At 48.6% G+C, this 26552-nt stretch overlaps 1 protein-coding gene across 2 annotated transcripts in view; it reads left to right on the top strand.

Annotated features, from left to right (window-relative positions):
• S1PR2 (sphingosine-1-phosphate receptor 2) overlaps window positions 1–22732 on the top strand; it is a 73651-nt gene extending 50919 nt beyond the window's left edge. The window contains exons 2-3 of one of the 2 annotated variants that reach the window (XM_082205883.1): window positions 13121–13238; window positions 16810–22732. In XM_082205883.1, the coding sequence (XP_082062009.1) occupies window positions 16936–17991 (1056 nt within the window). In that variant the 5' untranslated portion in view covers window positions 13121–13238; window positions 16810–16935 and the 3' untranslated portion in view covers window positions 17992–22732. Of the gene's footprint in view, window positions 1–12989; window positions 13239–16809 lie in introns of both variants that reach the window. The other variant, XM_082205882.1, reaches the window with a different exon arrangement.
• Window positions 22733–26552: the final 3820 nt, after the last annotated feature.

Genomic DNA, 26552 nt, shown 5'->3' with positions numbered 1-26552 from the left:
GCAACTCCCTGTCCCAGATGGTGTAGTTCTGCTCCGACTTGCTGAGCTTTCTGGAGTAGAACGCTCCCGGCCTCCAGACCCCCTGTGGGTCCCTTTGCAGCAGGACAGCTCCCACTGCTCTATCGGACGCGTCTGTCTCTACCCGCATCGGTTTGCTGGGGTCGATATGCAGCAGTTGCTCTTCCGACGCGAAGAGACGCTTGAGTGCCTGAAAGGACTGCTCCGCCTGCTCCGTCCAGATGAATTTCTTTTTCTTGGAGCTTAGCGTGTCCGTAATGGCCGCCGTCTGCATCGCGAACCCCTTGATAAACTTGCGATAGAAGTTGGCGAAGCCGACAAACCGCTGGACCTCCTTCCGATTGCGCGGGCTCTTCCAATCCAACACCGCACGAACCTTGGCGCTGTCCATGGCTAGCCCCTTGTCCGACAACTTGTAACCCAAGAAATCCACCTCCGTCGTGTCGAACTGGCACTTCTCCAGTTTGGCGTACAGTCTATGCTGCTGCAGCCTCTTCAGCACCTCCCGAACATCTTGGTCATGGGCTTGCTGCGAGTCGGAGAATATCAGGATGTCATCCAGAAAGCAGACGCACTTCTTGTAAAGGAGTCCCGCCAACACATGATGCATGAAAGCTTGGAAACAGTGAGAACCGTTTTGCAATCCAAACGGCATCACTCTGTATTCGTAGGTGCCCAGAGGCGTGAACATGGCTGTCTTCCACTCATCGCCCTCCCTCATGCGGATGAGATTGTACGCACCTCGCAGGTCCAACTTGGTGAACACGCGTCCCTTGCGCACCGTCGCTAGCAGGTCGTCAATCCTGGGCATGGGGAAATCAGAAGGCTTGGTCATCTTGTTTAAGAGGCGAAAATCCACCACCAGTCTTTTCTGGGGCGTGTCCTTCTTCTTCACGAAGAAAACAGGACTGCCCCCTACTGCCCTGGACTCCCGGATGAAACCGCGCTGCAAATTGTGATCTATGAACTGTTTGAGTTCCTGTAATTCGTCCTCAGACATGGAATACAGCTTCCCTTTCGGCAGCGTCGCCCCTGGTAGGAGGTCAATCTTGCAGTCATATTGCCGGTGCGGTGGTAGCTTGTCAGCCTCTTTCTCACAGAAGACCTCCAGAAAGTCCGCGTATTTGTGGGGGACTGCTTGCAACGTTCCCAACTGCAGTTGTGATTCCTCCTCCTCTCCCTCCTGTCTGGGCAGGATGCAGTGTTCTGCGCAATAAGAGGAGCCGAAGATCAGCTGTCTCTGGTACCAAGCCAGTGTCGGACTGTGCCTGTCCAGCCAACTCATGCCCAACACAATGGGCGTGTCCGACAGTTGGGTGACATTAAAACTGATGACTTCCCTGTGGTTGCCAAGGCGCATCACCATCGGTGGCGTTTGCTTCACCACCTGCCCCCCTAGCAACTCTCTGCCATCCACTGTGACGACTTGCAGGGGCAGAGTGGCAGGCAGTAGCTGTATAGCGTGCTGCTCCACAAAATCCTGCGCTATAAAGTCTGCGTTGCTTCCAGAATCCACAGAAAGCGGCACTTCGATAGTGACGCCATCGGGTAGCTGGAGAGATGCTGTGAGCTGCACTACTGGTTTGGGTGGGAGGGGGTCCGTGGGTTGCAAGATCGCTGGGGACTGCTTCACTGATGCGTCTGGCTGGGCCCCAGTGCCTCTGTCTCCAGCCAGACATCGTCGTTTCCCTGCTGTGGTTCCCCTTGCTGCGTTGCTGCAGTCACCATTGCTGAGGCTGCAGTGTGCTTGTGGAGCCTCCGGGGACACTCTTTCGCCAAATGGCCTGGATCCTCGCAGATGTAACACTTCCTGTTCCCTCTAGGAGGCTTCGCTTTCACTGCTGTCGGTGCTTGGGCTCTGGCTGCTGACTGAGCCCTTGCACCTCCAACCTCCATCGGTTCCCCTCCCCCTCCTGGTGGAGGTGTGGATTGCGCACGCGCTGCTTCTCTTGGAACGAAAGAGAAACTTCTCGCTGCTTCGCGCCCTCCACGTCCTTCATCTCTGCACCAGGGACGTTCTTCCAGCCTCACCCCCACAGTCAGCGCCCTTTGGACCACCTCCTGCGTGCTTCGGGGCCTCTCCCCCCTTGCAATTTCATCCTTGACCGCTGAGCTTAGACCCTCCCAGAACAGGTCTCTGACAGGGGGCGAATCCCGGTCCCACTCTAAGGCACTGACCAGCGCAAAAAAGCGGGCGTGGTACTGCCGGACGCTTGCCCTCCCTTGTTTCAGTCCATGAATCTCCCGTCGGGCAAGATCCACATCAATAGTAGACAAAAAACACGCATCCATCGCTTTGATAAAGGCATCTGCGTTCTGAAGCGCCGGATCTTTATCCCTCCACAAATTGCGTAGCCACGCTTTAGCATCCCCATGCAAATGGGATAGTATGAACCCCACTTTCTCTTCCTCATCTCTAAAGTCTTTTGCCAGCAGTTGCAGTGCGCACATTACGTCTGCTCGAAAATTGGGGTACTGTTGTAAATTCCCATCGAAGTGAGCCACAAGCCCTCCTGCTCTCCGTGCCAACCCAACCCCCTCCGGTCTGGGTCCTGGCTGCCCGTGTTGAACCCATGCTTCAAACCTGGCGTGGAGATCTCTGTAGGCGGCTGCCGCATCCTCCTCCCTCTTCTTGGATGCCAGTACCTCCGCGTTCAATTGGGTAACTGCCTGTTGCAGCGCTGCAACTTTCTCTGCTTCCGTCATCTCTGCTAACCGTCGTGAGCTTGCTCCCAAACACCGATCCCCTCCTCCAGCTGCCTCTCTCTCCGCTGCGAGATATCAGGTGTCCGAAGCTTTTATGAGACGGGTCTTACTGTCAGAGCTGCCACCCAGTCCCAGCTCACATAGGACCAAGTCCGCCAGCGTTCACTTTATAAGAGTCTTTATTAAGTTACAGGTTTCATTTCCGAACTGCAGCGTGCAGCTCTACACCTTCTGCCCTAGGTCGGCGAAGACCCGTCTGAGTCCCCGCCTCTTGCACACCAGCTTAATACCCTAGCCTTGCTCCACCTCCTTCGCCTCTCCCTACGTCTCTGGGTCCTTCTGCCCCCCTGGGCCTCCTCCCTTCTACTCTCCTCTGACGCTGACCCCCCTGATCCTTCTGCCTCCTTGCGGCGGGCTTTAGGACCTGGCTCACTCTCCGGGCTGCTTACTGCTCCAGCTTCCGCTGCATTTGAACTTGGCGCGCGCGCCCAACTCTCTACTTTCCTCTTAACCGTTGCCTCGCTCTCTGAGGAGGGCGTGACCACTCCTGACTCGTGCCCTCCCTCCTGCTGACAGCCTCCGGAACCCGATGCCTGGCTACCTTCCTCCCTGCTGCTCTCAGTCTTGAGCGTGGGTCCCGACTTCCAGCTGCTGCCGCCCTCAGTTATGAGCGTGGGTCCCGACTTCCAGCTGCTGCTCTCTGAATCTCCTCTGTTCCCTTCCTCCTGGGGTGTCCCCCCGGATCCCCCCCTTGCTCTGCTCACTGGGGCTCCCTTTTGGGAGTCCTCTGACTCACTGCTTAGGCTTGGAGATCTCGGGTCGTCATCATCACTCATTTTCCCTTCGGATTCCTCCCCCTCGCTCTCTGCTTCCTCCCTTCTCTGCGTCTCTGCTCCTGAACCCCTGACACATACGCTTCAGGTTACATACGCTTCAGGTTACATATGCTTCAGGTTACAAACTCCACTAACCCAGAAATATTACATAGAATCATAGAATCATAGAGTTGGAAGAGACCACAAGGGCCATCGAGTCCAACCCCCTGCCAAGCAGGAAACACCATCAGAGCACTCCTGACATATGGTTGTCAAGCCTCTGCTTAAAGACCTCCAAAGTAGGAGACTCCACCACAATCCTGGGAAGCAAATTCCACTGCCGAACAGCTCTTACTGTCAGGAAGTTCTTCCTAATGTTTAGGTGGAATCTTCTTTCTTGTAGTTTGGATCCATTGCTCCGTGTCCGCTTCTCTGGAGCAGCAGAAAACAACCTTTCTCCCTCCTCTATGTGACATCCTTTTATATATTTGAACATGGCTATTATATCACCCCTTAACCTCCTCTTCTCCAGGCTAAACATGCCCAGCTCCCTTAGCCGTTCCTCATAAGGCATCGTTTCCAGGCCTTTGACCATTTTGGTTGCCCTCCTCTGGACACGTTCCAGTTTGTCAGTGTCCTTCTTGAATTGTGGTGCCCAGAACTGGACATAGTACTCCAGGTGAGGTCTGACCAGAGCAGAATACAGTGGCACTATTACTTCCCTTGATCTAGATGCTATACTCCTATTGATGCAGCCCAGAATTGCATTGGCTTTTTTAGCTGCTGCGTCACACTGTTGGCTCATGTCAAGTTTGTGGTCAACCAAGACTCCTAGATCCTTTTCACGTGTACTGCTCTCAAGCCAGGTGTCACCCATCTTGTATTTGTGCCTTTCATTTTTTTTGCCCAAGTGCAATACTTTACATTTCTCCCTGTTAAAATTCATCTTGTTTGTTTTGGCCCAGTTCTCTAATCTGTCAAGGTCGTTTTGAAGTGTGATCCTGTCCTCTGGGGTGTTAGCCACCCCTCCCAGTTTGGTGTCATCTGCAAATTTGATCAGGATGCCCTTGAGTCCATCATCCAAGTCGTTGATAAAGATGTTGAATAAGACCGGGCCCAAGACAGAACCCTGTGGCACCCCACTAGTCACTCTTCTCCAGGATGAAGAGGAACCATTGATGAGCACCCTTTGGGTTCGGTCAGTCAGCCAGTTACAAATCCACTGAGTGGTAGCATAGTCAAGACCGCATTTTACCAGCTTCTTTACAAGAATATCATGGGGCACCTTGTCAAATGCCTTGCTGAAATCAAGGTAGGCTACATCCACTGCGTTCCCTTCATCTACCAGGCTTGTAATTCTGTCAAAAAACGAGATTGGGCTAGTCTGACATGACTTATTTTTCAGAAATCCATGCTGACTATTGGTGATCACAGTATTCCTTTCTAGGTGCTCACAGACTGTTTGCTTAATGATCTGCTCCAGAATCTTCCCTGGTATTGATGTCAGACTGACTGGGCGATAATTATTTGGGTCCTCTCTTTTCCCCTTTTTGAAAATAGGGACAACATTTGCCCTCCTCCAGTCTGCCGGGACTTCGCCTGTTCTCCAGGAATTCTCAAAGATGACTGCCAGTGGTTCTGAGATCACATCTGCCAGTTCTTTTAATACTCTTGGATGCAGTTCATCTGGCCCTGGAGACTTGAATACATCTAAACTGGCCAAGTATTCTTGTACTATCTCCTTAGTTATTCTGGGCTGTGTTTCCTTTGCTGAATCGTTTGCTCCAAATTCTTCAGGTCGGGCATTGTTTTCTTTATCAGAGAAGACTGAGGCAAAGAAGGCATTGAGGAGTTCAGCCCTTTCTGTGTCCCCTGTTTGCATTTCACCATCTTCTCCTCTGAGTGACCCCACTGTTTCTTTGTTCTTCCTTTTGCTACGAACATACCCATAAAAGCCTTTTTTGTTGCTTTTAACCTCTCTAGCAAGCCTGAGTTCATTCTGTGCTTTAGCTATTCTGACTTTGTGTCTACACAAAGAGCCAGTGTGGTGTAGTGGTTAAGAGTGGTAGACTTGTAATCTGGTGAACCGGGTTCGAGTCCCCGCTCCTCCACATGCAGCTGCTGGGTGACCTTGGGCTAGTCACACTTCTCTGAAGTCTCTCAGCCCCACTCACCTCACAGAGTGTTTGTTGTGGGGGAGGAAGGGAAAGGAGATTGTTAGCCGCTTTGAGACTCCTTAGGGTAGTGATAAAGCGGGATATCAAATCCAAACTCTTCTTCTTCTTCTTCTTCTTCTTCTTCTTCTTCTTCTTCTTCTTCTTCTACACATGCTGGATATGTGTTTGAATTCCTCTTTGGTGGTTTCCCCCCTTTTCCATTTTTTGTACACATCCTTTTTTAATCTTAACTCAGTTGAAAGTTCTTTAGATAGCCACCCTGGCCTTCTTTAGGCACCTTCCATGTTTCCGTCTCATTGGTATTGCCTGACGTTGTGCTTTTACTATCTCCCTCTTAACAAACTCCCAGCCATCATGAACTCCCTTTCCTTTTGGTATTACTGTCCATGGGATCTCACCCAACACTTCCCTAAGTTTTATGAAGTCGGCTTTCTTAAAGTCAAGAAATTGAGTCCTAGTATGCTTGGCTGCTCCTTTCCGCTGTATAGTAAACTTCAGAAGAGCATGATCACTCGCGCCTAATGATCCTTCCACTTCTACCCCACTAACCAGGTCATCAACATTGGTTAGGACCAGATCTAAAATGGCTGTTCCTCTTGTTGCTTCTCCCACTTTCTGGACAATGAAGTTGTCTGCAAGGCTAGTGAGGAATCTGTTTGACCTTATGCTCTTGGCTGAGTTTGACATCCAACAAATATCCGGGTAATTGAAGTCCCCCATTACTACTATCTCCCTTCCTTTTGCATGCTTGGCCATCTGTTCCAGGAAGGCATCATCTATGTCCTCCGTTTGGCTTGGGGATCTATAGTAAACTCTCACAATGAGGTCTCTGTTATTCTTCTCTCCCTTAATTTTGACCCAAATGCTCTCACTTTGGCTTTGAGGTTCTAAGTCTGCTGCTGCTGCTTTGTGAGTGCTGGGAAGACCGCTCCCTCTCCTGCCAACTCCATCCGGCCTAGGGGGCGGGGCCTGCACTACCATCACAGTTTAGAGGACAGAGCAGCTACCGGCAGCAATGGACAAAATAGTTTTAAATGTTTTAATTGCTCTTAATTTGCAGCACCTTAAATGGGGGTTGTTGTTTTTTATAATATCATATTATTTCATTATCTGCTGCAAATGTTAAAGATGTTTATATATATTTTAAGGTGTTTTAAAGGTGCTTTTATTGTTTACTTTGTTGTACCACCGTGAATGGTGGTTTTTATTTATGTATTTTTGTTGTTCCATTTTGTTTTGTTTTTGGGGTTGGACACTGTGTGGGGCGGGGATTGGTTTTGTTTGGGCATAATTGTTTTGGTTGTTTTGTTTTCTATTTGTAAATGGAGGTTAGTATGAGGCTTGGGATTGCGACCGTGGAGGGGCGAGGGAGGTATGGCGGTGGGGGCAGATGTTATAGGCGAAGGGGATCGAGATATGGATATGCTCGTACCCCTTCCAATCTGCGCCCCATCCCGAGAGACGAGGGTAGGGTGAGCAAGGATTACTCACCTCCTTCACTGGTGTTGTGCAATGCCAGGTCTATAGGCAACAAAACTGCTACCCTGCGAGATTTCTTTATCTCGCAGGGAGTTGACCTGGCTTGTGTGACGGAGACCTGGGTGCGCGAAGGGGTAACTGTTACCTTACGAGAGATGGCGCCCCCGGGTTTCTCCGTCCTCCACCAGTCACGGACTGTGGGCCGGGGGGGAGGGGTGGCAGTATTAATCCGGGAAGATTGTTCTTTCAGGGCTCTACCATCGCCATCGATCCCCGGCATTGAATGTGTTGGCCTAGTGTGGGGCTCCGAGGAGAGCTTGGCTGTCTGGCTGGTGTACCGGCCACCTAGCGCACCAGCAGCCACCCTGTCAGGCCTGCTGGAGGCGGTGGCCGGCTGGGCCTTGGAGTTCCCTAACCTATTGGTATTGGGAGACTTCAACTTCCACGCTGATGCCACTCCCTCCTCACAGGCTCTGGACCTGGTGTCTTCCATGGCGACACTAGGGCTCTCCCAGTTTGTTTCGGGCCCCACACATCAAGCAGGCCACACGCTGGATTTGATCTTTGGCGCCGGTATAGATGTGATCATGTCTCCTTCGATGAAGGTGCCATGGTCTGATCACTACGCTCTGAAAGCCAGGATTGACTTTCCACCCCCACCCTGCTTAGGTGGCGAGCCGATTTGGGCTCGCCCGCGGAGGCTGATGGACCCGGATAGATTCCGTCAAGCCTTGCGGGACCTTGCTCCCCCTGGCGACTCATTGACTGAGCTTGTTGAGGGCTGGAATACCCAGCTCCTGGCAGCCATCGATGAGATCGCACCTAAGCGCCCTCTGCGACCCCGCAGAAACCGGGCTCCCTGGTTTACCGAGGAGCTTCGGAAAATGAAGCGGGACCTCAGACGGCTAGAGCAAGTATGGCGGGGTGCCCGTGACGGAGCCTCAAGAACATCTTATAGGGTTTTTATGAAAACCTATGAGATGGCAGTGAAGGCTGCTAAGAAGTCTTACTTCTCGGCCTCCATTGCATCCGCTAGCTCTCGCCCGGCGCAATTATTTAGTATAATTCGGTCTTTAACGTCCCTTGAAGGACAGCCAAATTTAAATAACAATCTGACACACAGCTGTGAGGCATTTGCGAGCTTTTTTGCGGAGAAGGTCCTGTTGCTCCGCCATGACCTCTCTGCCAATTTGGATACAATAAAGGAACTGGAGGCCCCTCGACTGTCCTCGGGTCCAGTATGGGACCACTTTGACCGGATATCTCCAGCTGATGTGGACAGATTCCTCCAAGCTGGAAAGCCCACCACCTGTCCTCTTGACCCGTGCCCGTCATGGCTGATTAGAGCGTGTCCAGACGAGGTGCGGGGCCACCTGGGGGATATCATCAATTTGTCCCTTGGCACCGGGATATTCCCAGGGGAACTGAAGGAGGCGGTGGTGCGTCCGCTCTTAAAGAAAACATCATTAGATCCCTCAGATCTATCCAATTACCGCCCGGTCTCAAATCTTCCATTCCTGGGTAAGGTGATTGAGAGAGCGGTTGCTGAACAGCTTGGTAGGTTTCTGGATGAAACATCTGCTCTGGACCCATTCCAGTCCGGCTTCCGCGCTGGTCATGGGACCGAGACGGCTCTGGTCGCCCTAACAGATGATCTCCGCAGGCAGCTGGATCGAGGCGGGTCAGGGCTGCTGATTCTTCTAGATCTGTCAGCAGCCTTTGACATGGTCGATCACGAACTCCTGGACCACCGCCTTGCCGACGTGGGGATCCAGGGCACAGTCCTTCAATGGCTGCGCTCGTTTCTCTCTGGTCGGGGACAGAGGGTGGCACTTGGGGGGGAATTGTCATCACGCCACTCCTTGGTGTGTGGAGTGCCTCAGGGTGCAATTCTCTCCCCGATGCTTTTTAACATCTTTATGCGCCCCCTCGCCCAGCTTGTCCGGAGTTTTGGGCTGGGTTGCCATCAGTATGCTGATGACACCCAACTCTATCTGTTGATGGATGGCCATCCTGACTCGGCCCCAGACACACTGACCAGATGTCTGGAAGCTGTGGCTGGATGGTTACGTGGGAGCCGGTTGAAGTTAAATCCTTCGAAGACAGAGGTCCTCTGGCTGGGGCGGGAAGATATGGGATCAGGGGGGCAACTCCCATCTCTTGCGGGGGTGCAATTAGTGCCAGCACCGTCCGTTAAGAGTTTGGGTGTAATCTTCGATACCTCCCTCTCTATGGAGTCGCAGATTACAGCTATAACAAAGGCGGCATTTTTTCATCTCCGCCAAGCTAAGCAGTTGGCCCCTTATCTCTCTCGTCCTGACCTAGCCACTGTGATCCATGCGACGGTCACCTCCAGACTGGATTATTGTAACTCGCTCTACGTGGGGCTGCCCTTGAGACTGACCCAGAAACTCCAGCGGGTGCAGAATGCCGCGGCGAGACTCCTTATGGGGTCTTCGCTGCGAGAGCACATTCATCCGGTATTATACCAGCTGCACTGGCTCCCGGTGGAGTACAGGATCAGGTTTAAGGTGCTGGTTTTAACCTTTAAAGCCCTATACGGCTTAGGACCCTCGTACCTACGGGACCGCCTCTCCTGGTATGCCCCACAGAGAAACCTACGGTCTGCAAATAATAACATCCTCAAGGTCCCAGGCCTCAGAGAGGTTAGGCTGGCCTCAACTAGAGCCAGGGCCTTCTCGGCTGCAGCTCCAAACTGGTGGAATGCTCTGTCAAAAGAGACTAGGGCCCTGCGGGACCTGACATCTTTCCGCAGGGCCTGCAAGACAGAGTTGTTCCGCCAGGCCTTTGGTCAGGGCGCAGCCTGACTCCCTCCTCTGGCAACCTGCACATAATTCTGCATAATTGGTTGCCATCAATTTGATTTAATTAATTTTATAATGAAATATTTTAGATTGTGTGATTATTTGACTGATTATTTGATTGTTGTTAGCCGCCCTGAGCCCGGCTTTGGCTGGGGAGGGCGGGATATAAATAAAATTTATTATTATTATTATTATTATCTCTTCACAGGTATACACATCCCTGACATATAACGCCACTCCTCCTCCTTTCTTGTCTGGTCTGTTTCTCTGAAATAGATTGTATCCCCCCATTAATACATTCCAATCGTGGGACTTATCCCACCAGGTTTCAGTGATGCCTATTATGTCATATTTAGTTTGCTGTACCAAGAGCTCAAGCTCATCTTGTTTATTTCCCATGCTTTGCGCATTAGTGTACAGACATTGAAGTCCATTAATCATTCCCCCGTGTCTCTTATTTAAGGATTTTTTCCTCCCACCACTAGGTCTGCGTGCTGTTTGCTCCATTTGGTCTATGACATTTGGATGATCATCTTCATCAATTGATAGACTCCTACCTTCAGGAGCACTGTCTCCCTCCCCCACATTAGTCAGTTTAAAGCCCTCCTGATGAGGTTTCTGAGATTTTTGGCAAAAACATTTCTCCCAACCGTTGTGAGGTGCAGCCCATCGCTTGCCAGAAGTCCATCTTCAAGAAACTGCAGTCCGTGATCTAAGAATCCAAACCGTTCCTGTTTACACCATTTGCGAAGCCAGCTGTTCACTTCCACTATTTTTCACTCTCTCCCTGGGCCACGTCGTTCAACTGGGAGGACAGATGAGATGACAATTTGTGCATTTAGTTGCTTCAATTTCCTGCCCAGAGCCTCGTAGTCTCTTTTGATCTTCTGGAGGCTATTGCTTGCAGTGTCATTGGTTCCCACATGAACCAAGAGGAAGGGGCATTTGCCAGTGGGTTTTATGATTCCTTGCAGTCGTTCAGTTACATCTTGGATCTTAGCCCCGGGGAGACAGCACACTTCCCAAGACATCTTGTTAGGCCCACAGATCACTGCTTCTGTTCCCCTCAGTAGGGAATCCCCTATCACCACTACACGCCTCCTCTTGGGTTTGGTCGGGGTTCTTCCGTGAGCTGTCCGTTCCAAGGTCGACTGCACATTCCCTGAGGACTGACTTTGCTGCTCGTCTTCATATACCTGATCGACTCGGGTTAAGAACTTTGCTTACCTTTTGCTTTACCTCGGGTTAAGAACTTTGCTTCAGGATGAGAACAGATATCGTGCAGCAACGGCGCAGCGGCAGCAGGAGGCCCCATTAGCTAAAGTGGTGCTTCAGCTTAAGAACAGTTTCAGGTTAAGAACAGACCTCCGGAACGAATTAAGCATGTAACCAGAGGTACCACTGTATACAGATTTGTGTTAGGGACTGGAAAGAGGCAGAGGTTAGTCTAGTTCCAGAGCCACAGCATTCTGTGTTCTGTTTGGCCTGTTGCCCCCCCCTCCTCTATTTCTAATAAAGTTTCACCATGTGACCACTGAGGTGTGTGCATTTGGCAACCTCTGTTTCAGAAATCCCCATGTGCCCAGATCCCTTTGGGCTCCGCACTGTTGGAAGCCTGAGGCCAGGCTGGGTAAAGCCAGACCTTTGCCCTGCTCTGGGAGAGAAGCCGAGGGCTGGGGAGCTGCCTTTTCGCTCTGCCACTTGGCAAGGGATTGGCTGGAGGCATGAGGGCACTGGTCCAAGATCCCAGGATCTGAAGAACTAACCGTACATTCCCAGTTTATATTGGGATGTGAAAAGGTGCTAGAAGATGATATATTTTTTACGTATTATCCTTCCTTCCTCACATTTGTGAGATCGGCAGAGTGCCCTAGATAGGCTAGTTTTAGCCTTTTAGTCTAAGGAAGCTTTAAGGCAGACCAGATTCTCCTGGTATTTCACCTCTTTCTCTCCCTTAAAACAATAATCACAGAAACGGTCTTGTAAAAGGTAAAGATAACATTTACTCACTCAGAATACTTGTTGAAGAGTAACAGATACAGAAGCTGTGTTTAGGCAGTCTTAACATGGTAATTCAGTTACAAATACATACTTAAGTCTAGCTTAAAATTGATGTTCTCACATTGCTGGCATGGTGAAAAGAGGCAGGTGGGAGAATATCTATACCTCTGCCCTCCCCATGTCGGCCCAGTGGGAGCATCTCTCACAGAGTTCTCTCTGGCAAGTTTACAGGGAAACTGAGTTTCAGCTCTGATCCAGTGCCTATCTAGCAAAACATGAATTGTTGGTTTGACTGCACTTTAAATATCCCCCCATTTCCTTCCTTGCTTCTGGGGCTGTAGGTGACCAAAAAGGGTGGTGGGGGCAGCAGTTGCCAGAGAGCAACCCTGGCAGCACTGCAGGGTTGTTGTGCGGCAGCTGAGCAAGGAAAAGGTGTGAGAGGCTTTCCTGGCAGCTCCCTTCCCAAGTTCTCTGAAGTTCTTGGCAACATCCCTGCCCACAGACTCTGCCTCCAGGCACTTTCCCCCAGCTGGGAGCAAACTACTCGGGAAAGAGAAGGTGGGAGGGAGAGGGTTGCGCCTGCAGCCCCCTTTGGCCATCCAAACCACCTTCCTTGTCACCGAGTCATTTGGTGATCTAGAGCTCTGTCTGCACAGAGTCCTGCACTGTTAGCAGCAATCCAAGGTGCTTAGATTATGCAAAGCCAAAACTAGGCATTATTTCACCCGGGTCAAAGACCCAGTTTGGCACACTCTCCCATGCACATTTGCGTGTGTGTGTGTGTGTGTGTGTGCGCACACACACACACACACACACACAGTCTGGTAGCTCAGTGGCACCCCACCCTGGAGGCTTCACCCAGAGCAAAAATCCTGGCTAGCCCCCCTCCAGCTACAGCTCTGGCTTTTGCAACTGTATGCATGGTGTTTCCCTAAACTTATTTTAATTTATACCTTGCCTTTTCACAGGTGGGCACCTAAGGCAGCTAACAGTATGCATACCAGAAATGCAGCATAATTTGCAGCTATGAGAAGCCTGGAGAAAATAACCTGTGGATGGTCCACCCACTAACGGCTCTGCATTTTGTATTCTTCCTCAGAAGATTGCAGTGCTGGCTGCTGCTGGAAGCTGGGATTCTGAAGTGTAAGTGAAGCAGGGATATTCTGCATCGGCCAGCAGGCCTTTTCTGTGCCTTACCGAAGGCTCTGCTTCCTCAGGTAACTTGCATTTCCCTTGTGCTTAAACTGCTGCGTTATCTGTGGGGGGGTTTTGGGGGGGGGATTTCCCACAATTATTGGAGATGTTACCATAGAGCACTTGCCTGATTTTCAATACTAGAAATGAGATTTCTAGTATTGGAGAGCTTTCTCTTCTAATACATAATAAATATGTAGTTATTGGCTCCATAGGATCAAAAGTGCACTCTTTTCATTCACCCCAACCGCACATCTTTGCATGGAATGACATTTTTGTAGTACAGGCACAACCATTTTGCATGGGGATGGAGTGTGCATAAGCTTGCCCTGTTACACCCTGCCCCCCGTTACTCCCCCCTTCATCCCACTTCTGGGTCCAAAAGGACCCACATGTCAGGAGTCACGCATCAACTGGATACACCTAAACAGATCGCCAACTGCATTTGTTTGCTGGAGAAGTGCTAGAATTTGCAGTGTTGCTTGTGCTGTTTTATTGCTCCTCTTGCCCATAGTACCACTGGCAAAGTGCAACACTTTTTCTCTTATCCCCAGTCCCTTCATCTCCAATGCCATCACCATTTTAATACAAGCAACAACCATTGTACGTGTGTTGAATATGTGTGCAACTGTGCGCATGTGCATTGCCCCGAACCCAGAAGTGACTAGAACAATGTCAAAAACAGCCCTAAAAAGAACACTGAAAGGGCAAAAATGTCGCAAAAACAGCACCTATGTTTACAACAAGTCCCACAAGCCTTACAAGTGCAATCCCTGGAGCCATCAGCCACTGAGGCCTGTGGAGAGTTGGAGTTTGAGCAAGGAGGTTTGGAGAGAGTCTGTCAAGTGCTGCTGGTTTTTAAAAGGGGTTTCCAAGGGTTCCCAGAGGTTTGGAGGGTGTTTGCAGGCTCTTTCAAGAATCTTCTCAATATGCACTATTTCACTTAGACGTGTGGCGTAAAATGGTTGTTGCCTGCATTTTAAAAGTTGGTGGCTTCCCACTGTGTCTCTCCAGTGGAGGTGGGGGCACTTGGAGGAGGGTGGAATATGCTTGGCAAGCCATCAGTAAGGTTTTTTTCTATCCTTCAGCAATCCCTGGTCAGCTATGAACTTTCTCTCCCCACCCCCCACCCTGGCCCCTGTACGTCTCCTTTAAATTCCCTGTGCCTTAATGTGTACATGACAACACAGCAGCCCTGCAATGTCCCAGCATAATCCCCTCCCATTCTAACAGGCAGTCTTTTCTTTGGGGCTGGTGCCTGCTCTCATGCCTGGTTCTTAAGAAGGGTAAATCATTAATGATTTGGGATAGAGACAAGGCAGCGTGATTGAGGGATGCCATTTCCATCCCACCCCCACCTCCTGCCTTTCCGTGGACTCGACCGTTGCCTGCCCTTCCCGCCTTGCCCTCGGGCCAGACCTCGCAACTCCCAGAGACTTGTGTTGGAGAGGGAAGGTGGAGCACTCAAGCTAGTATTAAAGTGAAAGTTGAAGTGTGATATCTATTTAATTAAGAAGAAAAACACTGTTACTTGAATACCTGTCTTGTTGCTCTGACAGTAATGCTACATTGTTAAGTAAGTGGAAGCACACCTTAATTGTTATATGGATGTTTCATTAAATGTAAGGATCTCATTACCACTGTACTGTGTATTCTACCAAAGCAAGTTGAAAAGATCAAAGCATTGAGTTATGAAAGCTGAGACTTTAACAGAAGCCGTGTTGGCCACGGTTCCTTGGCTGGCCTGCCAATTGCTCCTTCTTTCTCCTTCTTCCCTTACAGCTGGCCAAGGCCTGACCTACCAGCCAAATGTGGCCCCCCAACCACACATGGAGGTCAGGGGCTTGACCATCCTTTGTTTTTATTTTTGCAGTTGCTGACAGGTAGCCGAATAAGAGGCTCCTCCACACCCTGATTGGAACTCTATACATGGCCAGTGAGCTACACTATGTAGGCCTGATCAAGTCTGCATCAGTTTACCGTCTGCCTGCAGCTGTTTGCATTACCATTTAATTTGCGTAGTTCACCTGACATTATTCTCAAACAACACTGGTCTTGATACTTTCCCCTTTCTAAAGTTGGGTTTACTTGACACAGGGCTAATCTGATAAGTTAGGGGAAATTGGGCTCCAAACAGCTCTACGCATTGTCAGAGATTATTTGTTTTAGCATCATAGAATTGTAGAGTCAGAAAGGACTACGAGGGTCACCTAGTCCAAGCCCTGCAATGCAGTGCCCAACATGAGGCTCATAACCACAACCCTGAGATTCAGAGTGTCCTGCTCTACAGACTGAGCCAGCTCAGGGGTGAGCGGATTGATTGTCGTTTTCTGCTGCTCCCACAACTGCTGTTTCTTCTGTGCTTTCGTTTCCCCCCATCTGGGCTCGTAACTCTCTTTGGGGCACTCCTGAATATGGGAATGTTTCCTTTTATTTTGAATCCCCAGATTAACACAAACACAAAACTGTACAACCAAACTTACATAAAATTTCCATGGTGAATATATTGAACAGCTGTGTGTGCTGAGAACTTACAATCAGAAATGGGGAGGCCTGGGAAAAAACTGGAAAAATTGAAAAACAACAACAGTTCCCCCCTCCCCCGTTTTTTTTGTTTTGTTTTTTTTGTTTTGTTTTTTTTGTTTTTGTTTTCAAATAAGGAAAAATGGCTTTGGGAAAAAATGGGGGAAAAACCTGGATCCCCCCCCCACATTTTTCCAGTTTTTCCCAGGGCTTCCCATATCTACTTACAATAGATTTCATTTCTTTTTCATACTTCCAATTTGTGCAAAATCAGAAAATAGCACAAACAAATTTGCAATTCCCTGACTGCAGCATTGCACACTTGTCCGGTTGGTATTTGGTTGTCACAACGGTTTTGTGCTGTAATTTTCCCAATGTTTTCATAGGTCATACCATGTGATTAAATTTGGAGTGGTATCCTGGCATACTGTTCTTTACTGCCACTTTAATGGGGAAACAGAAGCATGTCCATTCGTAAAGGATGGTGACATGTCCAATGGCCTCCCCTGTTGTGTGGCACCATGCCCACTAGTGCAAATGAAATTTAGTGCAACATGGCAGCATGTTGATAATAAAAAAAAAACACCACAGTTCCATAATGCAACAGGCAAAAGGACTGTTAGCAACCAGGACACTTTTTTTCTATCTCTCTTAGTAAGAAGCTGAAGCAGGAGGGGGGAATCTGCAGCCCTCCAGATGTTGCTGGACTACAACTCCTATCATCCCTGGCCATTGGCCATGCTGGCTTGGGCTGGTGGGGGTTAGAATCCAGCAATACCTGGAGGGCTTTTGTCTCTGGGCTAAAGACTTGTGCATTCATTTTAGAAGGGAGGAAGAAAAAGAAAAAAGAAAGGAAAGCTGCTCTCTTGCAGTCAACTCACACCCACACACACCCTGCAGGCCATGACCCTGTAAATGGAAGGCTAAGACTTTGAAGACTAGCACTTCTGATGCACATGCCTCTCTAACAGGGTAAGGCTATATTTTGCCTTGCATTCCCAACACCACACTCCTTGTTCTTTGTTCTAAGCTCCTAACCCTGTTAATTTTATGTGTTTTCATCAACCCCAGGCTTCTGCAAGTTGACCCCTCACCCCTCTCTTCTGAATGACCACATTCTCACTGTGGTCTTGCCTTGATGCCTTCTAATACAGACGTCCGTGAGTGGGCACAAGTGTAACCTGTTGTTGGAAAGCCATGGGGAACACCTTCGATTCCTACTTCAACAAGCACAAGATTGTGGAGCACTACAACTACACCAAGGATAGGCTGGAAAAAGATGATGACCCTTCACTCTCAAGCGGCTCTGTTGCTATCATTGTGCTTTGCTGCTTTATAATCCTGGAGAACCTGCTGGTGCTCATGTCCGTCTGGAGGAACAAGAAGTTCCACTCGGCCATGTTCATCTTCATCGGCAACCTAGCCTTTTCAGACCTACTGGCTGGCTCAGCCTTCATAGCCAACGTTGTCCTCTCGGGCCCAGCCACTTTCCACCTCACCCCGCTGCTGTGGTTCGTGCGAGAGGGCACAGCCTTTGCTACTTTGGCAGCCTCCGTCTTCAGCCTGCTGGCCATTGCCATAGAGCGGCATGTGGCCATCACAAAGGTGAAGGTCTACAGTAGCGACAAGAACTGCCGTATGGTGCTTCTGATTGGCGCTTGCTGGGTGATTTCGGCAGCCATTGGGGGGCTGCCCATCCTTGGCTGGAACTGCATACATGACCTTGACAAGTGCTCCACTGTCCTACCATTTTACTCCAAACACTACGTTGTCTTTGTGGTCACCATCTTCACCGCCATTCTCTTCTCCATTGTGGTCCTCTACGTCCGGATCTATCGCATCGTCCGCTCCAGCCATGCTGAGATGGCTGGCTCCCAGACTATAGCCTTGCTCAGGACAGTCACTTTTGTCCTGGGGGCCTTCATCATCTGCTGGCTCCCTGCCTTCATCATCCTCTCAATAGATGCTTCATGTGCCAGGAAGTCTTGCCCCATCCTTTTCCAGTCGAAATATTTCTTTGCCTTTGCTACCCTCAATTCAGCCATCAACCCTCTCATCTACACCCTCCGCAGCAAGGACATGAGGAAGGAGTTCCTGCGAGTCCTCTGCTGCTGGGGTATGATGGGGCAGGGGAAGCCGTCAGAGCGTTGCATGATTCCCCTCCGCAGTTCCAGTTCCTTGGAACGCTGCACCCAAAAGCAGGACAATCCTACTGCGCCTTTCATGAAGAAGGAACATTCCACTTTTGTGTGAAAAAACACAAGGAAGGGAACTATGGGGTGGATGATGAAAGAAAGGGGAGTGGGTTGGACCTAAGTGAGCGGTACAAAGGTGATGTGGTACATGGGATGCTAACCTCCTCGTGGCCAAATCAACCTGCCTTTGACATAGCTGGAGGTGTCCGTTTGTTCACTAGACCTGCACAGTATTAGAATGTTCTGTTAGTGTGTGTGTGTGTGTGTGTGTGTGAGAGAGAGAGAGAGAGAGAGAGAGACTGAATGACTTGAAGTGAGTGAGCAGCCTGCTCAGATGCTGACACTTTGCTTTGGTACAGTTCTGCTCCTTTACTCTAAAAGGTGCCCTGCCTGTTTTCTACGCCCAGAGTTCCTTCTGTCCTGCACCTCAGAGCATGCTTTCATGCCTTCCCTCCTTCCCAAAGCATTCACTCCTTTCCAAGGAAGTAGCAACCAGTCACTCAAATCTGCTTGGTTCTCTTTGCCTTGGTCCTAATGTGGCCATAGAGCAGCCAAGGAGCTTCCTTGAGTGGCTGGAAGTGAAAACAGATGCAAAACATTTTTGGAACAACAAGGGCACTTTGATAGTTCTGTTGCTGCCTGCAGTGCAAATGTGTGTGTGTGTCTCCTGCTCTTGGCTCTGCTCAAACTGGTTTTGCAGGTTTTCTGTGCATTTCAAGTTGAGCCAGGAAAAGGCCAATTCTTCCCGTCATGGAATCACAGAATCATAGAACTGTAGCGTTGAAAGGGACCCCAAAGGTCATTTAGGCAAATCCAGAGATGCATGTGTGGCTGGCATGAGTGCATGTTGGCTAGAGTTTGTTTTTTCAGTAAAGCCAATCTATGTGCTCTCTCCATCACTGATGATCACTTTGGCAACTGTTCTAAAGGTATCTGGTTACCGCACCCCCCCCCTTGGTGAGGTGAAGGATGTGCATAAATGCATATAGAGCTCTTGGGTGGGGGGGGGAGTCGTATGAAACTGTCCTGCCCTATGCTCACACTTAACATATGTGTGTGTGTGTGTGTGTGTGTGTGTGTACACACACACACACACACACACACACACACCAATATATATTATTTTTAGCATGGCTTATTAAACAGTGCATTCAGTCTCTCCCATTCTTAAAGTGTTTTTTTGCAAAGAAGTAGCCTTGCTGACTTAAGATTGAGGAGAGAGTCACAGGGGCAGTTAGTTATAAGGGAGGAATTGTGCTGGAAATAAATACCGTGACCCTGAGAGCCACTTCCAGGCAGGAGCAGGAGTGGTCTGGTTCCAAATAAGGCAGTCTCCTGTGTCCAGCCTCAACAGTCCCCTTGGTTGTTGGCAGAGATGGGGGGCCGGGACAGGGGGCTGAGCAAAAGCTAGAGAACTGGGTGTTTCAAATTTTGTACCTTGTTTGAAGGGCAACCCATGCCAACATGTGGATATGTGCTGGTCTTTTGATGGCTCAGGTTCTGTATTTAAAATGCAGAGCAGTTTCCCACTGGATTGTATCCCATGACAATTAGCAGGAGAGGCGGCCACCTGGATTTCCCTCTCCAGGCCCTTAAATGTCTTGTGTTGAGCTGGAACGGGGGTCAGCAACCTTTTTCAGCCGTGAGCCGGTCCACTATCCCTCAGACCATGTGGTGGGCTGGACTGTATTTTGAAAAGAAAAATGAATGAATTCCTATGCCCCACAAATAACCCAGAGATGCATTTTAAATAAAAGCACACATTCTACTCATGTAAAAAACGCTGATTCCCGGACCGTCCACGGGCTGGATTGAGAAGGCTATTGGGCTGCATCCGGCCCCCAGGCCTTAGGTTGCCTACCCCTGAGCTGGAACAAGCCCATCACCAGCTGAGCTCCCAGCCCCCATCCTCAGCACACCCTGGGTGACCTGGAGGACGGCTCAGAAGAATTTAAAACACACTGCAGCCTAGGGAGACAGGCGTACGGGGTGTGCCAAGGCAGCATTGAGGGGAAAGTTGCTTCTATGATTATTAGTAACAGTGTGGTGCATGTCTACTCAGAAGTAAGTCCTGCTGAGTTCAGTTTAAATTACTCCCAGGGAAGTGTGTGTAGGATTGATGGCTGGTTAGACAGACTTGGCTTCATCCTGTTGAGTCATCAGAATCAAGAGCCCTCTTTCCTCCAGCAGTGTGTGTGTGTGTGTGTGTGTGTGTGTGTGTGTGTGTGTGTGTTGGAAGGCTAGATTTGCACACACATGCAACCACCCTCAGGATGCATTCCCAACCTGTAATACCAGTCGACAACAGAAGGCCCTGGACTTCCAGCCCCTCTGCCAAAGTTCTTCTGTAGTGTGGGAACAAACGTGTGGGTTTGGGGGAGGTGGGTTTGTGAGGCTGGGGGCATTGCTAAGGAAGAGGTGAAAAGAAGAGAGGTGTGCGAGGGCTATTCCTTCAAGGAAAGAGCCAGGTGTGGGTGGGTCTCCTGCCTACAGCTGCTGCAGGTGGAAACGTGATTCACCCGGTATGATGTGCGGGGACATGCCATTGAGAATGAGGAGGGTGTCTTTTTGAATGGGAATGAGATGCAGGCGTGGGAACCATGTCCCCACGGTGATGGGTGATGCAGCCCAGAGGCTGGAGGGGGTGGGAGATTGCTTTAAATAACGCACCCTCCTCTTCGCTGCCTTCACCTCCTCAGAACAACATTTTGTAGGAATAAAATAAGCCTGTGTGGTACTCTTTTTAAAAATCTTTTTCCTGGCTAAAAAGCAAGCAAAACTTTAAAGAGTGTTGCTTCTTGGTTTAACATGGCTGCTGGTTCTAAACAAGAACCCATAGAAATGTAAGACTTGCTTATGAGTGGGGAACTGCAGTGTAAGGGTCTGTTAATGGGCAGTTATGCACCCTGTCAAATGTTGCGTATAAAGACCTTGATGCACAAATCAGGACATATCTGAGTCAGGTCTATTTCATCAGAATATGTGAATTGGGATTTCTTTAGTTGGATAGTAGCTAGCCAGCAAAGTCATCCACCTCAAACAGAGCCCTTAGGATATTTTTACCCTGGCCCTTCTGCAGCTATAAATTTAAGCACTGAAAGGTACAGATACCAGGCACATGGCAAAGTATGCAGAAGATGGGTGAAATTGCAAATATGTGCATGTATATAGTGAGCCAGCGCACAGCAAGTTGAACAGAATAGGACTTACTCCCAGACAAGTGTATGTAGGTTTGACATTTAAAGCTGTAGAGCCTGTGAAGCATATGTGTGCTTGCTCTTCTTCTTGTAGCAATGAAGTATTGCATGTGTGTGCGCACACAACCTCTGTGTGCAAGTGCCAGTAGATGTGGATGTGTGAAGTTGCCTGGCTGCAAGGTATTTCTTGAGTTATAATTTTGTAATCTGCATTGGCACAGGTCTGTGGCCTGTGTCCACGCAATCCAAGCCAGTGACGTGTGCATTTAGGCTGGTGCCTATGCTTGTTTGTGCATATGAACATTTTCGTTTTGTGTGAATGGACCTGGAGTGCTACTCTCCTCCAGCAGCAGCATGGTACCACTGTAACACTTGTGTGCGTGTTCTGTGATGCCATGCAGAACCTCACTGGCTCCCTGTTCCCTGTGACTGGTTTTCTTGTACTTGCTTATATCTCTCGCCGCTTCTCTCGAGCCCTTGGCTGCTTTCAAGAGGAGACTGCTCCATGGGGCTTAAGTGTCTTCTTCTGCCTCTGGAGAGTGAGGGTGATCCCACCCCTGCTTTAAGCACTTATTCCAAGCTGCTGCAAGCAAATGAAGGGGATGGATGTGCACCCAGGGAAAAGAGAGCAGAACATTTTTATCTCTCTCTCCCCCCCCCACCAAGAGTTTTGGCTTGCAATGTTTCGTAGGATTATTGCCTCTACTGTGAGCTTCTTCCCACTGTTCAGAGGTTTTGCAGGATTTTGTAGAACTTCAAAAACCTTCCAGTAGCGCCTTAGAGACCAACTAAGTTTGTCATTGGTATGAGCTTTTGTGTGCATGCACACTTCTTCAGATACACATACCAATGACAAACTTAGTTGGTATCTAAGGTGCTACTGGAAGGAATTTTTTTATTTTGTTTCGACTTCGGCAGACCAACTTCAAAAACCTTGTTTAATTGGAGACAACACTGGGGCAAAAGAACGGCATGTTGTTTGTGTACAACACGCACACACAAAATGGCTCTACCTGAACCCTTTCATTTCTCCTAAGAACTATTGTTTGTCCTCACTTCTGGAAACAGCCAATCCACTCTCTGCTCCCACATCCAAATGCATCAAGCCCATGCTTGATGGCCACCCCTCCCCGTTCCCCCATGTCCATCACTTCATGACACTGCTGTGAGTAGTGACAATTTCAGGACAGGCTGTAGCTGGGAATTTTAGCAGTAGGTGAGGCCTTGGAGATCTTTCAATAGAATTTGCAGCACCCTCACCAATTTGCAATTGCAAGGTTTCTGTGGAGGAATAAATGACCTTAAAAATATACGAAGCTGGCAATACATTTTGTAGTACAAAGTGAATTTAGTGTTGGAAAGCACTGGGTCAGTCACTGGAAGAATTCTAGAGGCAGAAGCGGACTGTTGCACTCGCTCTCTCGCTCTCTTTCTCTCTTGCACACACCAAAGGGTACGGTCTTGACTATTCAATCCTACTATCCTTTCCCTAATAGAATCTTGCCTGTGGAAACACTAACGGGGTGGGGTGGGGTGTTTTTTAAACATAATTCTCCCTTTTAATGGAGATCTGTATGTATTAAAATACTTGCTTCTACAGTTGTCCTTTGTTCATTTTTCCCTTGCCCATGTTATCTGAGGATGTGCACATTTGCAAAAACACTTAAGGGCTGACCCTCTTTGGTTTTTTACCCTGGGAAAAAAATAATCATTAGGAGTCTCTGCTCTAAATAGCATCATAAAAGCATCCAGGTTCTGACCACCTCTTCCCTGCTCCAGACCTCCCAAGGCTTATGCAAGAAGGCACAATGATTTTTTCACATAGCATGTTTAAAATGCATCTTTTTGGCATTTCCACTATGGGAATGTTAATGTGAGACAGATTACAGAAGCTATTCAGTGTAAATTTTGCATTTGTATATGAAAGACGTGGTTCAGCTTAGTAGCTAAGAGTGTACTTTGAAGGAAGAGTATAGATAAACCAAGGATGGAGAACGTGTCACTCTTCCCATAATCCCCATGGTTTTCCTTGCATGGCTAGGGCTGGTGGGATCTGGAGGTCTGCAGGATCAGAAGAGCCACTGATATCCCTCATGCTCAGTCTACCCTTTGGACTCTTCACTCACTAGGATCCGTCAAATCCATAATGCATGAGATCTCTTCCCTTATGTACATCTTACCTGCTTTTTCTTATAGGAGTTGTCACAATTAGTGAATAGTCCCATGGACGGCTCCTTAAGAGGGGTAGGTCCAGGCATTTGGCAGGGCCCCAACATTGGGCCTCCCACTCCTAAGAATGCCTCTATTTCCACATTGCAAAGAGTACCCAAGTGGGCAGATAAGGGAATTTGCAGCTCTCTCATCTTAAGGGTGTGCTGACTATGGCTGATGGCAGTTGTAGTCCAACAAAACATCTGGACAGCACCAGGTTGAGAAAGGTTGACCTGGTGGTGAAAAGGCTGTTTTCTTTGAATCTCCAGCTCACGGTTGTCCCACTTTCTGGGACTCCAGGCTTTATTTCCAAGCATTTCATCTAACACTAGGTTGTGGATGGAATGGGACCATAGTCCAAATTATGAGGCTTTCCCCAGCCTTGCTGGAGCAAATCTTACTGCTGCTTTTCCTCCAATCCATTCTAGCAAAGAGGAAAGGGCAGTGTGTATTTCTTTGTTCCAGCCCCTGGCCTCCTGGATTCCCTCCAATCCTTCTGTGGGGTAGGGAAGGGAAGGAAATATTCATGTATCAATTTGCAGCTGAAATACAGCAATAGCTGGGAGACACACACACACACCACTTTGGCCTTGTGCACGCACACACACATTGTCTGATGGGCTATGGGAGCCAAGCCCTTTCACATCGAGGGGGACAGAATGATTGTACAAGATGGGTATTTTTTTACTGTTAAAAGGCCTCCTGCCCACCCCCATCTCCTAGAGGGATCCAGGCAAGAATCCTGCTGAGAACAGCACTTTTCTTTGCTCCCAAAGGCTTAGCCCAGCCACTCCTATTTAACCTTGGGGATGATGGTGCAGTAGTGTTGAAAGGAAAGCCATGCTCCTTTGGGTGTAAAGTAACAAGACAACTGACGTAAACAAGCCCTTTTCCTGACTCTCACATCCACAGAATCCTTCAGAGCTGTTCTTTCTTCCACCCCACCATCAAGGATGGTGACTAGTGACCCAAGGGCTGAGTCTGGACCCTAAAGCTATTGTTTTTTAGCCCATAATACAGGTATTGGGGATCTGTGGCTCTTCAGATGTTGTTAGGCTCCAACTCCCACCATCCCTAGCCAACAGGGCCAATGATCGGGGGTGATGGGAGTTGTTAACCAACATCTGGAGGGCCACAGTTTCCCCCACCCGGCCTTAACAACCCAGCCAAATTTGAATCAAAGTGCTGATAAAGAGACAAATGTGTTTTGTGTTGTAAAGAAGAGAGCAAGAGAGAATTCAATATTTTAGGTGCCAAGCAAAAATGTTCTTTTTTAACCAGGCCTTTGGTTGATTTGGTTGACATCCTATGCCCTTTTAAAATGTGGGGGTTGGGGTTGGGGGGGGTTATTGGGTTGTTGTTTTTATTTTGATTATATATTTTGTGGTTTTATATTTTTATTTTGTTCTGTGAACCACCCTGAGACCTCCAGGGATACGGCAGTATATAAATTCAATAAATAAATAAATAAAGTAAATAAATCAGCCAACCTAGAAGTGGGTGGGTTGGGGTCCAACAAGTGCCCTGGTACACTGCCAGAAGATGTTACCTACACAACTGAGTTTTTGAACATAGAACCTTCACATCTGTTGTTGCTAAGTAGGGATGTGGAAGAAATGAAATGTTCACAAAGGTGAACATGCTTAATTTTTCCAACATTGCAAATCTAACCTTATTACCCGTATCCATCCCACTGTCTTCCCCTCTTGCCTAATTTGCACTTTCTGGAACAATACACAGGCAAAAGCAAAGCTACCCTTTGAAATTCATACTTCTCCTCATTTTGCAATGCAGTTTGCCAGCCATGTAGTGGATGAAAATTCACACAGCATGGTAAAGTGAAAATGAAAATGAAAATTAGTGAAAATAACACAGAGAATTGTGTTGCTTTGCAACATTGTGCACATGTGCACTAACATGGTGCTTTTTAAAAATATATATACTTTTTTTGACATACCAGATTTGCACAAAACAGTGAGTTGCATTTCAATTTTTTTAAAAGTGTCACCAGCAGCCCCCTGAGGAGTGCCTCACCAAGTGGAAGTCGGGGGTGTAGTGATGGATGGTCCCCAGCAAAGCATCATCTTTCATGTGAAAAAAAAATTATGCCCTCACAATACGCTTTAGCACATCCATGGCTGAGTAACATATTACTTTACACTGTTTTTTTCCTTCTTATTGCATTATCCGCAAAGCGGGCAAATTGAATTAAGTGGTCAGAAAATGCAGGCTGCCACCTGGGTGAGGCCAACATTGTGTGAATCACATGCCCACATGGGATGCATCAAATCCATTTTAAACAACTGCTGTGTGTACACAGCCAGAGCCTCTCAACAATTAAATTGGTGGGTGGGATAATGTAGGCGCAACTGGTCCTTCAAGTAACATGGGCCCACAAACAATGAAGGACTTTAGAAAGGTTGTGATCACCGGCACTTCTAATTGGGCTTGGAAGCATTTCGACAACCAGTTCAGATATTGACATCACATGCTCCAAGTAGCTGGCCGCCAATAAGAGCTGGGCAACAGCACTGTGAGTCAGTCACAGTTTCTGCACTCCCTTCAGTGGTAGCCTCATGTAGACCACTTTACATTACATAGTTCGATGGTCTGGACTGTGAGGAAGCTCATGTAAAGGTAAAGGACTCCTGGACGGTTAAGTCCAGTCAAACTTGACTATAGGGTGCTGCACTCATCTCACTTCAGGCGCCAGCGTTTGTCCGCAGGCAGTTTTCTGGTTCGTGGCCAGCATGTCTAAACTGCTTCTGGCGCATGGAGACACCGTTTACCTTCCCACCACAGCAGTACCTATTTATCTACTTGCACTGGCGTACTTTTGAACTGCTATGTTGGCAGGAGCTAGGACAGAGCAACAGGAGCTCATCCCATCGTGGGGATTCGAACCTCCGACCTTCTGATCAGCAAGCCCAAGAGGCTCAGTGGTTTAGACCACAGCGCCACATGTGACAGTGGCCAGATCTGCATTTTTCAGGAACAACTATACTTGACACAACAACCTACCCTGTCCAGAAGCACCTCAGCCACAGCAGCAACCTGACCCACCAGGAGTAAGATCAGGTTCAGAAGTACTAATATTTCTTCACAATATTAATTTCGAAACATGTTGCCAGCACTTAAGTTCTAAGGCCAAAATCTGAGATGTTCAGAATTTTTTTGTTACACCCTATGATTACATTTTTTCCTGAACGTT

Source organism: Podarcis vaucheri (assembly GCF_965113315.1).
Source record: "Podarcis vaucheri genome assembly, chromosome: 17".
In the NCBI taxonomy this organism is placed as follows: Eukaryota; Metazoa; Chordata; class Lepidosauria; order Squamata; family Lacertidae; genus Podarcis; species Podarcis vaucheri.
The sequence above is the reverse complement of the archived record's forward strand: the minus strand, read 5'-3'. Positions and strand labels throughout refer to the sequence as shown.